General features: G+C 41.0%; 1 protein-coding gene across 4 annotated transcripts in view; it reads right to left on the bottom strand.

Moving 5' to 3' along the window:
- Positions 1-16,541, bottom strand: part of POSTN (periostin) — a 99,431-nt gene that overhangs the window by 27,285 nt on the left and 55,605 nt on the right. For all 4 annotated transcript variants that reach the window (XM_068267096.1, XM_068267098.1, XM_068267097.1 and 1 more), the window contains exons 6-14: positions 14,985-15,131; positions 14,172-14,313; positions 12,544-12,756; positions 12,290-12,424; positions 9,200-9,348; positions 7,152-7,288; positions 5,402-5,532; positions 2,323-2,453; positions 960-1,062 (exon numbers count right to left, since the gene is read on the bottom strand). In XM_068267096.1, coding sequence (XP_068123197.1) covers positions 960-1,062; positions 2,323-2,453; positions 5,402-5,532; positions 7,152-7,288; positions 9,200-9,348; positions 12,290-12,424; positions 12,544-12,756; positions 14,172-14,313; positions 14,985-15,131 — 1,288 coding nt within the window. The remainder of the gene's footprint in view (positions 1-959; positions 1,063-2,322; positions 2,454-5,401; positions 5,533-7,151; positions 7,289-9,199; positions 9,349-12,289; positions 12,425-12,543; positions 12,757-14,171; positions 14,314-14,984; positions 15,132-16,541) is intronic.

A 16,541-nucleotide genomic window follows, 5' to 3' on the forward strand; every position in this document is an offset into this window, starting at 1 on the left:
GGAGAGTGAAGAGAAGGAGAAAAGCAGAGGATGAGAAGAAGGAAGAGGATAAACATTAAGTATATGAATCATGAGAAGAAGGAAGCTGAGGAAGGAGAGAGTGAAGATCATGAAGAGGAGGATCAGGAAGAAGATGAGGAGAAAATGGATGATGAGTATGAGAAGGAGGAAGAGCCATATACAGAGGATATAGTAATAAGGAGGAGTACGAGGAAGATGCATATCAGAGGCAAAATGAGGATATACTGTAGGTATGATCCGCTACCTCCAGACACAGCACATGCAGTGAAACACTATTATTGACAGCCAAATTTAAAAAGCTCAATATTTTATGTCTGGGGTTCACTTTTATTATAGCATTAAAGGATACCTGTAGCCGCCAGGGGAAAAAGTGACATACTCACCCAAGATGAAGGAAGGCTCTGGATCACTTAGATCGTTCCTGCTTCCCTTGTTTTGCTGCTGGGTGCCAATTTAAATTTACAGCTGGCTGCATTTTTGGATCTCCTAGGAAGACAATGGAAGTACTCAGAGAACCGAGTACTTCCATTGCCTTTCTAGGAGACCCAAAAATGTACTCTGGTCTCTGAGTTCTTCAGAGGAGAACGGAGCGTACTGCGCATGCACAAGTTCACGCTCATACACGTGCAGTATGCAGCCCTCATCTTTGGAATTACTCAGAGACCCGAGTACTTCCATAACCTTCCGAAGGAGACCTGAAGGCTTCTTCAACATTTAAGTCAGATGCTGAAATTGGGGGCCCAGCAGTGGGCTGAATGAGGGGACAATGAGGAGATTGGAAAGGCTCTAAGGGATCTAGAGTCTTCCCTCTTCCTAAGTGAATATGTCATTTGTTTTTTCCATGTGGATACAGGTATCCTTTAAGGGAAATAGAAAAATAATGCACATTTTTTACAAATCCTATTTCTGTGTTTCAAAGGAAGACAAACACCACTGACCTGCAGGGAACATGAATTTATCTACTACATGAATAACGCCATTAGTTCCCATCATATCTTTCTCCAAGACTTTAACGCCATTTATGGTGAGAGAGCCATTAATCTATTAAAAAAAAAAGACGTTAAAATAAAGATTTATACTGACATTCATGTACAATTCTAAATGAAGAAGCAATTACAATAATTTCTAGCATTACCCATTATCAATTATGTAATGCGTATGAAGATATATTTCCATGACTGGTTTAACAAAAAAGAGCAAGGTGAAAATTACCTGGCTTGGCCTTGGCCAATGAAACTTGCTTATGAGAACTGAATGCCCTTTTTATTATCCCAGTGTTCCTTTCTCTTGATACATATTGGGACATTGAATGGACCATTGTGAGGAAACTATTGTAATTAGTCAGTTCAATAGACCAATGGGAAACCCTAGCCCAATATTCAAAGATGCATTTGCTAGGTTTCTCTGAATGTTCAGTATTGAGTTGCTGTAGTGTTCATAGAGTAGGAAGTCTCTTTGAATTTCCTGCTGGAACATCTAATTAGCCTACTTATCTGATTAATAAGAGTCTATCTTAGGAAAGATTCTTATTGGTCCAGATCAATGGACCAATGACGATCCTTGGTGGGAGATTTGTTTTTGCCAGTACACTGTCTCGGTATTTCGGTTACAGAACAGCAGAGTGGATGGTAATCATTGGGTCTTTAATCAAAAAGACCTCTGATGATTGCAATTCTCGGGCATATTCACTAATTAACAGTAAAATTACCAAGTGTACAATTTTACTGGTATTTACTATTTACTCCACTGACATAACGAGCCTTGCACAGGTAGCGCAATTTGCTACACATTTAACTTATCCAGGAATGGATAAGTGAGACTAATGTGCTCCTACAGCCAATCAAAACGCTTGGTGGTGGCGGATATTTGGAAGCTGCCTTATTAAAGCTAGAGTTCTAAAAGTGAGACATTAATAATCACATTTATTTTTCTGACACGGTTTAGGATTAAGCTTTCTTGCTCACTTTCTCTGCCAGTCTCTCTAATGAGAATAGGTTAGAGCTAGGGCTCTTTCAACTTATGAGACAATACTATTGTTAGGGTTAGCTCCAGGTTAGCCATTTTTATATGCTACCAAGGGGCACGACCGACTTCCTTCTCCTGCTAGTGTACAGGCAGATAGGTTAATAAATTTCATCCACAATTAGCAACTAATAAGTCAATTTTTGGATGTTGGTATATATATATATATACAGGAGTTAATTACTGAATCTCTTGTGAAAATTCAACAACATTAAGCTACATCGAAATTTGGGGAGCAAAGTACGTTCATGTATTTACGCCAAGAGGACGGTTACTTACAAACTTGAACCAAATGTTGCCTCCTTGAAGAGATTTCACAATGTTTGTGACACCAGATTCAAATCCTCCACCAACAAAGACACCTGGGGCAAGATGGTACAGGAGGATGTTCTGAAGGGCAAGCTTGTTACCTGAAAAAAAAAGATATTGCTATTAAAATATACATTGTATTTTCTATTCAAACCTGCTCATCTGCCCTGTATAAATGAGATGATAAAGGTTCAGACACCTTGCCAGATGGTTTGTTGAAGCAGCTTTTGATTTTGATACAGCATTCAGTCCTCTTGGGTAGGAGTTTATCAGCATGGCATATCTGTACTTGGCAATATTTACCCACTATTTTTTGCAAAAGTTTTCAAAGTCTCTCAGTTTGCGAGGGCATCTCTTGTGCAGACTTTTCAGGTCACATCACAGATTTTCTTTTGGCTTTAGGTTGGCTCTGGCCATTTGTTATTGCAAAAAAATTCTTTTGGATGTACTATTAAAGTCATTGTAGTACTGAAATGTGAAATTCCTCTTTAACTTCAGCTTACTAGCAGATACCTAAAGGGATTGGGCCAAAAGTAACTGGTATTTCTAAATGCTCATAATTTCTCCACCTTCATCAAAGCTGCAGTTCCAGTTGAATAATAGCAACCCCAAAGCGTGATGCTGCTACCACCATGCTTAACCTTTGTTATGTTGTTCTTGTGTTGGTGCAAATTGTTTTTGTGCTAAACATACTTTTTGGAATTGTAGGTAAAAAAAAAAAATCAAAGTCTCATCAAATCCAGAAGATGTTTTTCATTATGCTTTTGGGGAACTTGATTTATTTGTGGGAATTTATTTATTTGTCAAACTTTAGCTAGACCTGTATGTTTTTCCTTGCAAAAAACACTTCTGTGTTGCAATTATACCCTATAATCTAGACATATGGAGAACATGGGAAATTGCTGTTACATATGTAGTAGACACTGGTGCCCGACACCCCCACCTCCATCTCACCACCACCATCCTGGCTCTAATACATTGTTGACTATGGTATGGATCTCACACCTTGCTGTATAACGCAACACTTGATACAATAAACAAGGACGGAAGGTGCCCAGAGTTTGTTCTTTCTTCTGATGGTCACAGCCTGTTCTCCCAGAAATTCATCAGGCTCTTTCAGTGTTACTATAGGTCTTTAGGCAGGCTCTCTCACCATTTTTTGTCCTGTCCTTTCATTAATTTCGGAGGGATGTTCAGTTCTTTGCAATGTCACAGTTGTTCCATATTTTCTCTACTTTTTGATGTCTTCACTGTGTTCCATGGTAATTATTGTTATTCTCCTCAATGATACTTTGCAACAATGATATCCCTTTTTATGATTTTTAAGCTCTTTGTGAACCGTGGTTTTGGTGTAGCAGGCAACTGAATCAATATCAGGAAAATCCTCCTAGGACAGCTGAGCTTTTTTGGAGGACAATCAGAGTCTCTTTAATTGATGGCAGGTGTATACCTAAGAAGTCTGAATGATGTAATTAAAGATGCTTCAGCAAGCTACTAGCTTAGGGGTGAGCACACCCATGCAACCAGCTTACCATACATGTTTTATATTTTCCCCTAATAGGTTTGTTTATTAAATTGTACAGGTTATAAGTTACTGCTGAGTTTTCAGTGGTGTCTGAATCACAAACTTGAAACAAGAATGCAGCCATTATATTCAGACTTTAGTCAAAGCATCTGAAATACATACTCTTGGATCAGTGGCTTAAAGAAAACCTGAACTGAAAACTAAAAGTGAAAATAAACATACTCAAGTCATACTACTTGAGCCATAGGAAAACATGGACATTAACTGGCACATCAGTTGTCCTCTCAGCTATAACTGACAGCAACTGATATGTTTCAGTTCTGACAAAATGTTGTCAGAACTGGAAGGGATTATTGTCAGAAGAAAATGGTGAGCTTCTGAGAGGAACGGATGGCAAGGTAACTATGTAATATTCATTTGAAGTTACCTCATGTGTTTATTTTAAATAATTTTACTCAGTCCAGGTTCCCTTTAATGTGTTAGAGGCGCAGAATCTGCAGGACAGCCAGGCAATCAGTATATTTTTTTCAAATTAGGAAATAAATATGGCAGCGGGACAAGGTCCTCCAGCACCCATGGTTGAGACATCAAAGTAAGCCCCTCCATCCCTCCTACCCCAGCCATCACACTCACTGATTGCTATTAGACTAAGAGGCGCCCCAGGGCCCCCAACCCCCCCTAACACCTTAATCTCCAGTTATCTGACTTGCAGTCACTGCCATGTATCCCATTTTCTTATTTCTTTCTGCTTCAAACACAATAGGGGAATGATAGCTAAGTGAGTTGTGCGCCCCCTCCTACACTGTGCCCTGAGGCTGGAGCCTCTCTCACCTCTGCCTTGGCCCGGCCCTTCTCTACCTGCTATAGATTTACTTTCAGTTATGGTGTTGCATCTTTCCTCACAACAGAATTAAGTTAGAACTGTTTAAATATGATGAATCAGATGCTGGACATGTACTCCAGTTACAGTACAGTGAAAAAATTGACCCACTGTGGCCCCAAATGAACCCTTTGGATGTGGACTTATCAAATGGTTTTACACATGGATGAATAAAACCATTGGATTATCACATTGGTGTGTGGCCCATTACTTCAGCCTGAAGAATGTTGAGGCCAACTCTTGGTCAAACACCACCCAGAGTGAAGATATGCTGATCAGAATTTTGTATGTTGTTTCAATTAAAACAAAGGGAAGCTGAAGCTCTGTCATTAACAGTCAGTAACATTGCTCTCAGACTTGCCACAGATAATAAGGTGACCCACTGACAACAAAAGATAAATGAGACATATGGCTTTACATGGTAACCTTCCCCCCTGTTGGGACATATTACATTGTGTGATAACTCATAAAACAGCATTTTAAGATCTTCTCTACTGAGATCCATTGGAACATGATGCATAGTGTAAAAACCCATAACATAAACCAAACATACATTTCAAAATTTTAAGATCTTCTCTATTAAGATCTGTTGGGAGTGGGATATGTTGCTTAGTGTGAAGACTCGTAACATAAGCCAAACCTACGTTTCAAAATTTCAATGTCTTCTCTGCTGAGGTCCTTGAAGGCATCATTGGTAGGGATAATGAGACTCCAGGCTCCAGGTCCAGACAGTAGTTCTTTCAGTTCAGCATGTTGGATCAAGTCTAGGAAAATGCTAAAAACAGAAGCATGAAGTCAATCACACGAATACATCATCCTATATCTAATTACAATAATAACACATTGGTTTGATCAAGGAAGTTGAACTCCAGTCCTCGAGGGACGACGTTATCACACATTTTTGGCACAGCTCAAATTAATTGATGGGACTGAATCAGGAAAGGTGTGGTTCATCAAATAGAACACATTACTCTATTTCTCACTTCTCAGTCCATCCTAAATGCTGGCTAGCATGGATATGGCCCTCGAGGACTGGATTAACACATTTGCCTTGCACCACAAGAATTCTGGTTTTGAAATAATCCAAGGGCATATTTGCATCGAGTTTCCAATTTTTTTTTGTATGGGCTTCTTCCCACAATCCAAAAATCTGGAACATTCATTGTCATAATGTAATAAATTAGATTTAAATGAATTGTGTGCCCAGTAAATTATAGATGCTTGATCAGCCACAGTAATACCGTCTACTATGAAGGAGAACATTGTGTTTCACTATAACCTTCATGGAACTTTATGAAATGTTTAAATTACTGTTCAAGCCGCAAACTAAAAACGATAATAGTGCTTTGCCAAACCAAAATGAAGTAAGCTTTCAGGAACGCCTCACTAGCTACATGTCAGATGTCTCCCCGCGGTTTATTAAGAGTTTCATGAACCTGCACTGTAGAATGATTGATGAAAACTGCTAACTCAGCAGACCTAAATTAGATGTTTATGTTTCCAGCACATGACCTCATACAGAGTCAGACATCATGAAAAAAAAACTGTGTGTAGAAAGTCCCCTTCCACATCTAACATATCACCATTCAACTTTAGCTGTACTCCTCCTCTGTGGCTGTGCAGACTCAGCTAAAGGCTACATTTGCTGTATAATGAACTTCCTGCGAACTGTGGGCAGATTGGAATTTCTTATCTGTTCATGGTGACTTCAAGCATAGACATTAATTCATGTGTTGGAAATGCACAGCCATAGGAAGATAAGCTACAGAAATGCAGTATCAGTAGATTACTATTTTAATTCTTATCTCTGTGTTTTTCTTGCAATTAATAACTGCATGGAGACGGTCTTTCTCTGCTTGCCTGCAATTGTGGTTGCCAATAGCAACCCACGTTTGTGAGTAGTAGTCTCCTTTTCTTACCGGTACCTGGACTTCCGAACCTAAAATTAATCTACCGGACCTCCCAGAAACTTGATTATGTTTGTACTTGCTGATGACCCACATGTTGATGACCCATATTGGCCAATTTGGCCATGTGTAACAAGTGATTTTTAAGAAGGAAATATTATTTTTTTTTCCTTTTGAGTGTTTTATACTGCCACTTAATGTACTGGCTGTGCGCTGTACTACATCTACCTTTTGGAGGATTAATTGTTCTATTTCAGTGTTCATTCAGTTATGATTGTGAACTTACAAAACCTGGTAGTAAACTCAAATTCTTTGCAGAATTGTATTTAAAGCAATAAAGAATGATTGATCCTTATAAGCACATATAAAAGTAACTAAACTGAAGTAATGTTTGCCATTAATTCCTGCAATGTATGGGGCTGAACTAAAGGGATTGCACTTTTCTAAGTAAATGTGGAATTTAAAGGTAGCCACAAAGGAAACTTACCTGAAACGCTTGTCAGTACTCAGTATGTCATAGAAGGACTTTTCAGCAGGCTTGACGAGTTCTCTGAAGGTGTGGATAGCACCATTTCTGCCTTCTTTGCTTCCACGGAGCATGCAGGAGTTTTCAATGCAAACAGCCTGTGCATTAAAATAAAAGGTAGTAAAAAATCTCAACTGCTACAGTAAACATTTCACAATACTGTATTTGGTTCAGCGTTTGCAACTTTTACAAGCGTACATTGCTAGTTTGTTTTTATGCTGAAGTTTAATGCAAGCCTGTAGATATTTGCATGACGGAAAACTGGTGGTAGGTCTGTACACAATGCAGCCTTACCACCTCAGCAGCTCGGACTGCTGTCACAGGCTCTACTGTACCCAAGTGAGTTCCAGTGCATGTTTGGAATTTCTGGCTTAGAAGGCTCATCCACACCTCCTCTTGCCCAATGCCATGCCTCGGTTTGCCCCTGTCGCAACCCCCTCCTTTTTCAGCCATGCCCCCAACTATCGCAAACATTTTAACATTTAAAATACACACATACACACATATATTTCTCCCAGAGTAAACTTTTTTCCCTATGTTTCTGTCATGGACAGGTTCTGAACTAGTCCATTTGCTCATAAGGGATTCTTAGTAATTTATTTATGTACAAAATCACTTTCTGAACTGCAGTTGCTTTGTCCATCTGAAAAAATGGTGTGCAAATGGGTAGGAAAGCTGATTAGCATCGTTGTATAGATCCTTTCTAGACAGTGCTTTTGTAAAGAATAAAGGTAATACTGAGAATCTCCCTGTGGAGATGGACTAGTCCAAAATGTGTCAGATCTGTCATCTGTTTACTACCTACTCTAAGTGACAGCAAAAAATAGGAAAAAGTCATTTATAATGTGTTTTACTCTGGAAGAAACATACTTTTATATATATATATATATATTTTTTTTTTTTTATTTAAACATTTTCCGCAATAGTGGTCCTTTAAAGGGGAACTTCAGCCTAAACAAACATACTGTCATCAAGTTACATTAGTTATGTTAATTAGAATAGATAGGTAATATAATCTCTTACCCACCCGGTTTTAAAAGAACAGGCAAATGTTTGTGATTCATGGGGGCCAGGGCCGGATTTCTGGCAAGGCCAGATAGGCCATGGCCTAGGGCACCAGAAATTTAGGGGCGGCTCAGTGAGGGACAGTAAAGCTGTTCTATGCAGCCATCCCTATCTACAGGGACTGCTTTAACCTTTGAACTCTCTGTCCTGTACTTGTGTCGTCCCTGCAAGACCTGTAAGCTCTATACTGCAGGTACACTTTAGCCTAACTCTCATGGTGACACAATAGGTCCATCATTAATGAGATGGCAAACATAACATAAAAGTTCTTAAGGAAAACATAACTTATAATCTATAGTTATTGTCTGTGACATCCAATGATGTAAGTACAATTCTCATTGGGGCACACAGAGATAATAACCATACAGACGGTATAGTTGGCCTTGGGCGGTAAAAAGTACAAATCCGGCCCTGATGGGGGCTGCCATCTTTGTCATGGGGGCAGCCATATTTTTGGTTGGAAGGAGGTGACAAGGAGCAGGAGACACAGTTCCAACTATCCTGTGTCCTGATTACCCCTCCCAGCTGCACTCGCTAGGCTTCAAATGTCAAATTCAAAATGTAAAAAAAAAATAAAAATAAAAATTGCACCAAAACAGCAGAACAAGAACAACAAAATCAGAAATTCCATCATGCTTTGCACAGCATCAGGGGAAAAAGCCCGGGAAGTTTTCTTCTGTGCAGCTAAAAATGAGGCTTGTATAAGAGAAACAAAGTTCTGATACTGTGAAACTGTTAAAGAAACACAAAGCCTTTTCAGTGCTGCTGAGTCAATTTTTAGTCCGGAGGTTCACTTTAAGCAGGAAGGCAGAAAGTCTGATAATATAGAGTACTAACGTCGAGATAAAGCTACATATTTGTTACTACAGTTATTAAGCTATATTTTAGTTACAAGTGATATGTTTTTTACTCTGAGACATCACATGGTAATAAAGCATACTTACAGTGCGGTAAACAAAAACTCTGAGAAGTTTTCCACCAACGGTTTCCAGGGTTTGTCCATTGTAAAGTCCATTAAGGAGGAACTTGTCCTTAATGATGTGGTTCTGAAGAATCAGCTTCAGAGTACGTTGGTCCATTCTCTTTACCTCCTCTGTAAACAATGATAATAAATATAGTTATGGAGAAAAAGTTTACCTCCAGGAAATATTAGCAAAACACTACAGACAGTAGGTGATCTATTTAGTTCCCTGCTCAGCACGTCTTGTCTTGCTAGACCTGACCTCTGTCACCTCGTCTTCATTACTGTAGTGGCAGCCTGACTAGTAAACCAGTTAAATTTTCTAGATACTACTTTAGTCTATTTCTTGGAAACACTGGCAAAGCAAAGAGTGTGGCAGTTTTGTCAATCCATGCTGCCTGCCATTGCTTTCCTAAAGCTTGTGACCAGATGGATTGGGCCAGCTAGATTGAGAAGGCATCTTGATGGCACCTGGCAACCTGTGACTGTGAAGAAATGGGGTTTCAATCCCATAAAAAAAGTTGCATGAATGGTTGGCGGTACAAGGGATGAGGGAAGTATGTCATTTTTTCCTATTATGCATTCTTTAACTACCGTAAAGTATAAGCCAAATTTTTGAGGCCAAAAAAGTGGCCCAAAAGTGGGGCTCTTGGATTATACTCGAGTCAGTCATTAGTGCCCCTCTCCCCCTTGTGCCCCCTTCACCGCAATGTGTAAAAAAAAAATAGCAGCGCTAATGATCACGTGCCCCCTTCCCCGCTTGTCACTATGTGTAAAGTAATCTGTGCCCCCCCCGATTGCTGCTATGCATAGAGTAATTAGCGTGCCCCTCTCCCTTGCTTGCTGTTATGTGTATAAGTATGGTAATCCACAGGATATTCCCTCTTTTCAGACCGGAGTGTGTGGCCAACCTTTGAAGTGTCCTCCATGTCCCCCAGATGTCAACATATGCAGCCGGCGTGAGTGATTCTTTCCGATCCACACTGTGTTGGGAAGCATTGTCCTGTCATCACAGGCTCTTTGCTATGATGCCTGCAGTCGCACATGTTATAAGAGATGCCACTAGAGGGCATCATAGCAACGAGCCTGCGACTGACAGGCATTGTAGTATATATAGCAACGAGCCTGTGACTGTCATTGTAGTCTATAGTAATCATCATCGTGCTTACATTGCGATTTATATTAAAGGCACACAATGTGGTCCATTGGGACTTTTTACAGCTTGTTCACACTCACTGATTGCAATTGCAATGGCCTACCAAATGTGCCATCACTGCAGCACTCTGCACATGCCTCGGGGCATGTGATAACAGCTATTTTATTGTACAAAATATGGATAGACGAGAGCGTGAGTAAAGTCCTCACTGGGTCTACATTTTCTTTTTTACCGTGTTTCTCTCTCTCTTTATATAACGTCATTGTTACTGACCTAATGTCATTTATTTTTATTTCAGGATTTTTAGTAAAAAGTTGGGGGGTCGGCTTAAACTCCAGTCGGCTTACACTTGAGTATATAAGTTAGCACATTTGTCCTTTAACCCATTAGCAGCTTCAAAGGAATTTTCTCATTTGAGACTCATTTGTGCACTGCTTTGGACCTCAGGCAGCAGAACTCTTTGCATTTTACATTCTTGGAATGCTTTGATCTCTCTCTGCTAGCAGTAAATATAGAAACTGAAAGCAGAAAACCTCTGTTATTTTCTCCCACTGCCCCCTAGTAATAAGTGGCCATAAATACACATTACAGCAGTACTAATTAGTAGCGGGAGGTTTTAGAATTGTGAAGTCCAAGCCGTGTAAATGGTTTCTTTGTCCTAATGTTTTTGTTTTTCCTTTATGAGAATTAAAGATTGAGGAATACTGTGGAAGACCAAATTAAAGAGACTATTTAGTGTAAAGTAAACATTTTACTGATCTTCTTCCCAGATAAAGTTATTGGCCCTTATTCAATGCACTTGAACTCCCAAGTTATCTCCTAGGTAATATTTTCACACCTTATCAATAAACTACATTTTAAAGTCACCAGCAAGCAAGAAACTACTCAGAATAATTTTAGCACTTTTGGTACTTTTTCAATTGCTGAGGGCTGAAAAGTTATCTTAACTGCTTGCCGACCGCGTCACGTCGATGGGCGTGGCCGCGGCGGCAGCCCCAGGACCGCCTAACGCCGATCGGCGTAAAGTCGATGGTGCAGCAGTTTGCAGGAGCGCTCGCATCTCCTGCTTGAGGGGCAGAGCGGAGCTCCTCCTTCAGTCTCCGAGCGGCGATCGCCATTCGGGAGACTGTTATACGGCGAAAACCGCCGTGTTTACATCAGTACAGTGTTGCGATTAGCAACTGTACTGGGAACAGCCGTGTGACACGGCTGTCCTCCTGGGGGACTTAGAAGCGATCGGCGGTGATAGGCTGAAGCCGAACGCCGATCGCTGTGATAGGCTGGCGAGGGGAGGCAGGGAGGGAGGGAACATCTTTAAAGAAATAGGGTTTTTTATTAAAAAAAAAAAAAATGTAAAAAAATAAATAAACATGGGGGAGCGATCAGACCCCACCAACAGAAAGCTCTGTTGGTGGGGAGAAAAGGGGGGGGGGATCACTTGTGTGCTGTGTTGTGCAGCCCTGCAGCTTGGTCTTAAAGCTGCAGTGGCCAATTTTACATAAAATGGCCTGGTCACTAGGGGGGTTTAACACTGCAGTCCTCAAACGGGTAAACAAAGGATGAAAAATTATCTCCTAGATGGCAACTTAGGAGAAAAGGTGAATTGAGTAAGTGCCATGATCTGACAAATGAGTGCACTGTTCTTGTGCTTACCCTGCCACTGGAAGCCCCCCTTTTGTGTGCTGCCCTGTCATCCCTCCTTCTCCCTCCACAGAAACTGTACATGTTGCCCAGCTATATCATTGTATGGTGTCTGTACAGCGCTTGTTTCCCGCAGGGTCACCTAAGCATCAAACTCTATCCTTATGGCTGACACCATTTGTGTGCAGGAGTAGGCATCTCATCTATTACCATATTCTCCCTAACATTCAATGATATGCTTTACTTAGAAACTGAGGCTACAAATCTGTTACTTACCAGTGAAAGCATCATTTAAGGGTGCCAGGAGAGTGTATTGAGCCTCAGGCCTCAGAGAGGCAGCAAGGCCCATCTGTGCCATGTAGTCAGTGAAGGTGGTCTGTTGGCTTCCTACCAGCTCCAGGACTTGCTTAGCTAACAAGGAGATAAGGAAAAACCTGATTACACAAAGTTCTGCTACCAGTTTAGCTCACGAGTATGAATTTACAAAATGTAAGGCTTTGGATGTGACTCCAGGCTCCATATGCACTTACCAGAGTCAGGTATTAAAACGTCGTCAATCAAGTGAATGACACCGTTGGTTGTGACAATATCCTTCCTGCTAACGAGTTTCTTGCCGTTCACAGTCAAACTGTCTCCATCACATCCAATCTGAAGGGGGCTACCTTCCAGGGTATCATAGACTCCGCCTGCCAGGATGGCCTCGGAACACTGAACGAAGTCCAGGATGTGGTATTTCACCAAGGCTAAAAGTAGGATGGAGAAAAAAGTATAAACATCAATGTGGTGTGATCTGTTTCCTAGCGGTTTAATCATATACACTTCCTGAATGGTTGGTTTCTTGTTTTTTTTGTCAATGATTATTTTTATTTCATTGGAGGGTGTACATTGTAGTACAAAAATGACCACAACACATTCTACAAATGTAAAATGCTAAGCTCCTGAGGAAGTGAACCTTATTTTTGTAAAACATGTGGAGGTGTATCATTGCTTCTAAGGCTGGGTTCACTGTAGACCTGATAACAAACTGAACAGCATCGACCATATTGATTCAGCTAATGTTATCTATAGGATCCATTCCTACACCTCTGTTTTGAATGTGTCCACTGCAGCAGCGAAACGCAAGTCATGTTTTGCATGACTTTTACAGGCACAGCCAAAAACATAGACATACTGTATAATGGATAGCATAACATCAATGATATGTTTGTTACAATGGACATCACAATTACATGGATGGACACAGGGTGCCGTCCATGTTAGCAGCCCGTTGTGAATGTAAACCTAGTCTTAGACATATTTTGTGAATTTATTATCTACATATACTTTTCAAGGACAATTCTAAAAAGCCTTTCCATACATCTTGTAGAGCCTATCACTCATTAACACATTGGCTGCGTATTGTGTACTTCATGTAGCATTCGTGGATGTATTAGATCATGAAGAATAGTTGGCAGGTAATGCCAGCGAACAGTTCACCATCTAGCTACTTCATTGCGAGCAAGCTGCTGCAATAGTGCAATCCCTGATTGCGCACCCACAGCCGGAAGAGCTCTGCTTATGCACACTATGTAGTCATGATTACCTAGTGCACATGGGCATTCTGCTGACTAGGCAGTGCAATCAAGGAAACCACAGCTTTCCAGGCCTAAAGTAGCTGGATGGTGAGCATCTGCACACTACTGCCGCAGCTCGCCCGCCAGGAAGTAGCTAGATAGTGAACTGTGCACTGGCGAACAGTTTGTGCCATCTCTTGGGCAAGTGGTTAGCGCTCTCGCCTTGCAACGCTGGGTCCCCAGTTCGAATCCCAGCCAGGTCAACATCTGCAAGGAATTTGTATGTTCTTTCTGTGTCTGTGTGGGTTTCCTCCGGGCACTTCTGTTTCCTCCCACATCTCAAAAAACATACAGATACGTTAATTGACTTCCCCCTAAATTGGCCCTAGACTACGATACATACATAGACATAAGACTATGGTAGGGATTAGATTTTGAGCCCCTCTGAGGGACAGCTAAGTGACAAAATACTACTGTACATCGCTGCAGAATATGTCGGCGCGATATAAATACTAAAAATAATAATATTGTATAAACACACAAATACGCTATGGCTAGCATGTGTGAATGAAAAAATGCCCATATAGGGGAAATATTAGACAAACCTTCAGCTGCCTTTTCATCACCCAAGATCCTCTCGAGCACACTAGGTGGAAGCTTGCTGAAAGCATCATCAGTGGGAGCGAAGAGAGTGTAATGACCGGGCTTCTCAAGCTTCTCCAGGACTTTGGAAGCAATGGCAGCGGCCTAAAAGGCGAAAGTGATATAACATTTGGTTAGCTCTCATTTCTCTGTCTGTTGTCTAGCTCAGATTTTTCTATTATCCACTATAAAAAAAAAGGAGAGGAATATGGAGGCTAACATATTCCTCTCCTTTTAAATGATGCAGATTGCCTGGCTGTCCTGCTAATACTCTACTGCAGAACAGGATCATCCACCAGGGAACCTTGGCAGGTACTTTGGGCCTAGTGGTTGTCTAGGGGCCCACCTGCCACCATTTTTGACGTCTCTTCACGTCAGCTTGCCAAAAGGAACCCAAGGATTCCCCAAAATCTACTACTTTGCCTAGGGCCCTGTTACACCTTCATCCATCTCTGCTCTACTGTATGCTGCACTGTACGGGTCACATTGCAGTGGTAGGCCGTGATGCAAGTTAACATCACCATTGTGTTGCGATCCTATTTTTCAGGATGAGGAATGTAACGCAAATGTGTGAATATAGCCTTTAAAAATATGTACATTCATCTACTTTTTTTTTTTTTACAATTTTCTATATCAGGGAGTGAACTCTTCTTAATACCATAGCCTGCAGGAAAGGTTCAGTATGCAGCATATTTCATTTGCATGAGAAATAACCCCTTCATATACTCCCCCAACCCGAACCCTTGTACATATTTACTGCTCAGAGAACCACTTACTCTAAGAGATGACAGCTCATCCTCGGAGTCCACAAAGTCCCCAATGGTATTTCCAACAGCTGTGACTACACGGTCAATCACGTGAACAACTCCGTTTGTAGCAATCTGGTTCCCATGGATGACTCTTGCACAGTTAACGGTGACAATCTGCAAAAGTATAGGAAAAAAGGAGGATTTAGAAGACTATATATAAATCTCAGGATTCAGTAATAACTAGCTGCCAGAAACTATGGCCTGGTGCACACCAGAGGAGTTTTTCTGAGCGTTTTGAGTTTTTAAATCTGCTGCTAATGTTATCCTATGTGTCTGTGCACACTGAAACAATGAGGTTTTGTAAAAAAAAACCATAGCATTACATTGGGAAGAGCTTTTGAAACCTCTAAAAGCTCTTCCCAGTGTAATGCTATGAGGTTTTTTACAAAATCTCATTGCTCCAGTGTGCACAGACACATAGAATAACATTAGCAGCACATTTAAAAACTCAAAACGCTCAGAAAAACTCCTCTGGTGTGCACCAGGCCTATGAGTTAGAGTTTTGGGAAAGTTTGATAGAATGGAAGTTTTCTTCCAATAGAAAACTTTGTTGCAGCCAGTGTTTTGTTTTGTTTTTAAGAAGAAAACAAATGTAGTTCCCAAACAAACACTTTGTAAAGCACGAGTTGTACAAAATATACAAAAAACATAGACAAAACAAGGGGCAACTATCTGTAAAGCAATCATCCTTATCCTGTTCTGTCTATTGTTATGAGCCTCTCAACAATAGAGAATCAAAAGAGAAAATGCTTTGATCTGCTTAAAGAGAACCCGAGGCGGATTTTCTTAAAAAAATTGGACACAGGCATGTTCTCTGCACAAGGACATGCATCTATGTCCTTCTGGTGCCGCTGCCAGTCCCCCCTGGGCTCTGCTGTCCCCCCCCCCCCCCCCGAAAAATAGCGACAGGCTAGCGACAATAAATCACTGTGCTCCTCTGTCGCCCCCACATTGCCTCTCCCACCTCCTCCATTGCCTGGCTCCCACGCCTCCGTCACTTCACTCCCTGCCTCTGTTAGCTTTCTCCAATCGGAAGCTAAACCACAACCCTGGCTGTACTTCCAGGTGCAGCCATCTTTGATTTTATCTGCCAGTGATCAGGCCTTACAGCGGCTGCGGAGGACAAATGGGCCACGGAAACGTGGAGCAGGTAGTATCTTTTTTCTTTTTTTTAAGCTGCCTTGGACTCTCTTTAAGATGACAGCTGTGTCACATGCAGTATGAATATAAACATAGTAAAAAAAACTCTGAACACTGATTAACTTAAAAATTAGATGGGGGGGGGGGGGGGGGGGGTACAGTGAATATTATTTCAGCACTATGACTGTAGACTTTCATTACATAAACAAATGTAGTCAAGTGTCAAAAGTAGATTGGGTGATCTGCTACTAGGGATGGTCGGAAATACAGATTTCCGATTCTGCGGAAATTCCAATTTTCGTCAATGCTGATAACCAATTCTGCAAATTTCCCGCTTTCCTAGCTCTGATCTCAAAGGAGTTTTTTGTCATTTTTTTTTTGCAT

This window comes from Hyperolius riggenbachi, chromosome 2 (assembly GCF_040937935.1).
Source record: "Hyperolius riggenbachi isolate aHypRig1 chromosome 2, aHypRig1.pri, whole genome shotgun sequence".
NCBI classification, from domain to species: Eukaryota; Metazoa; Chordata; class Amphibia; order Anura; family Hyperoliidae; genus Hyperolius; species Hyperolius riggenbachi.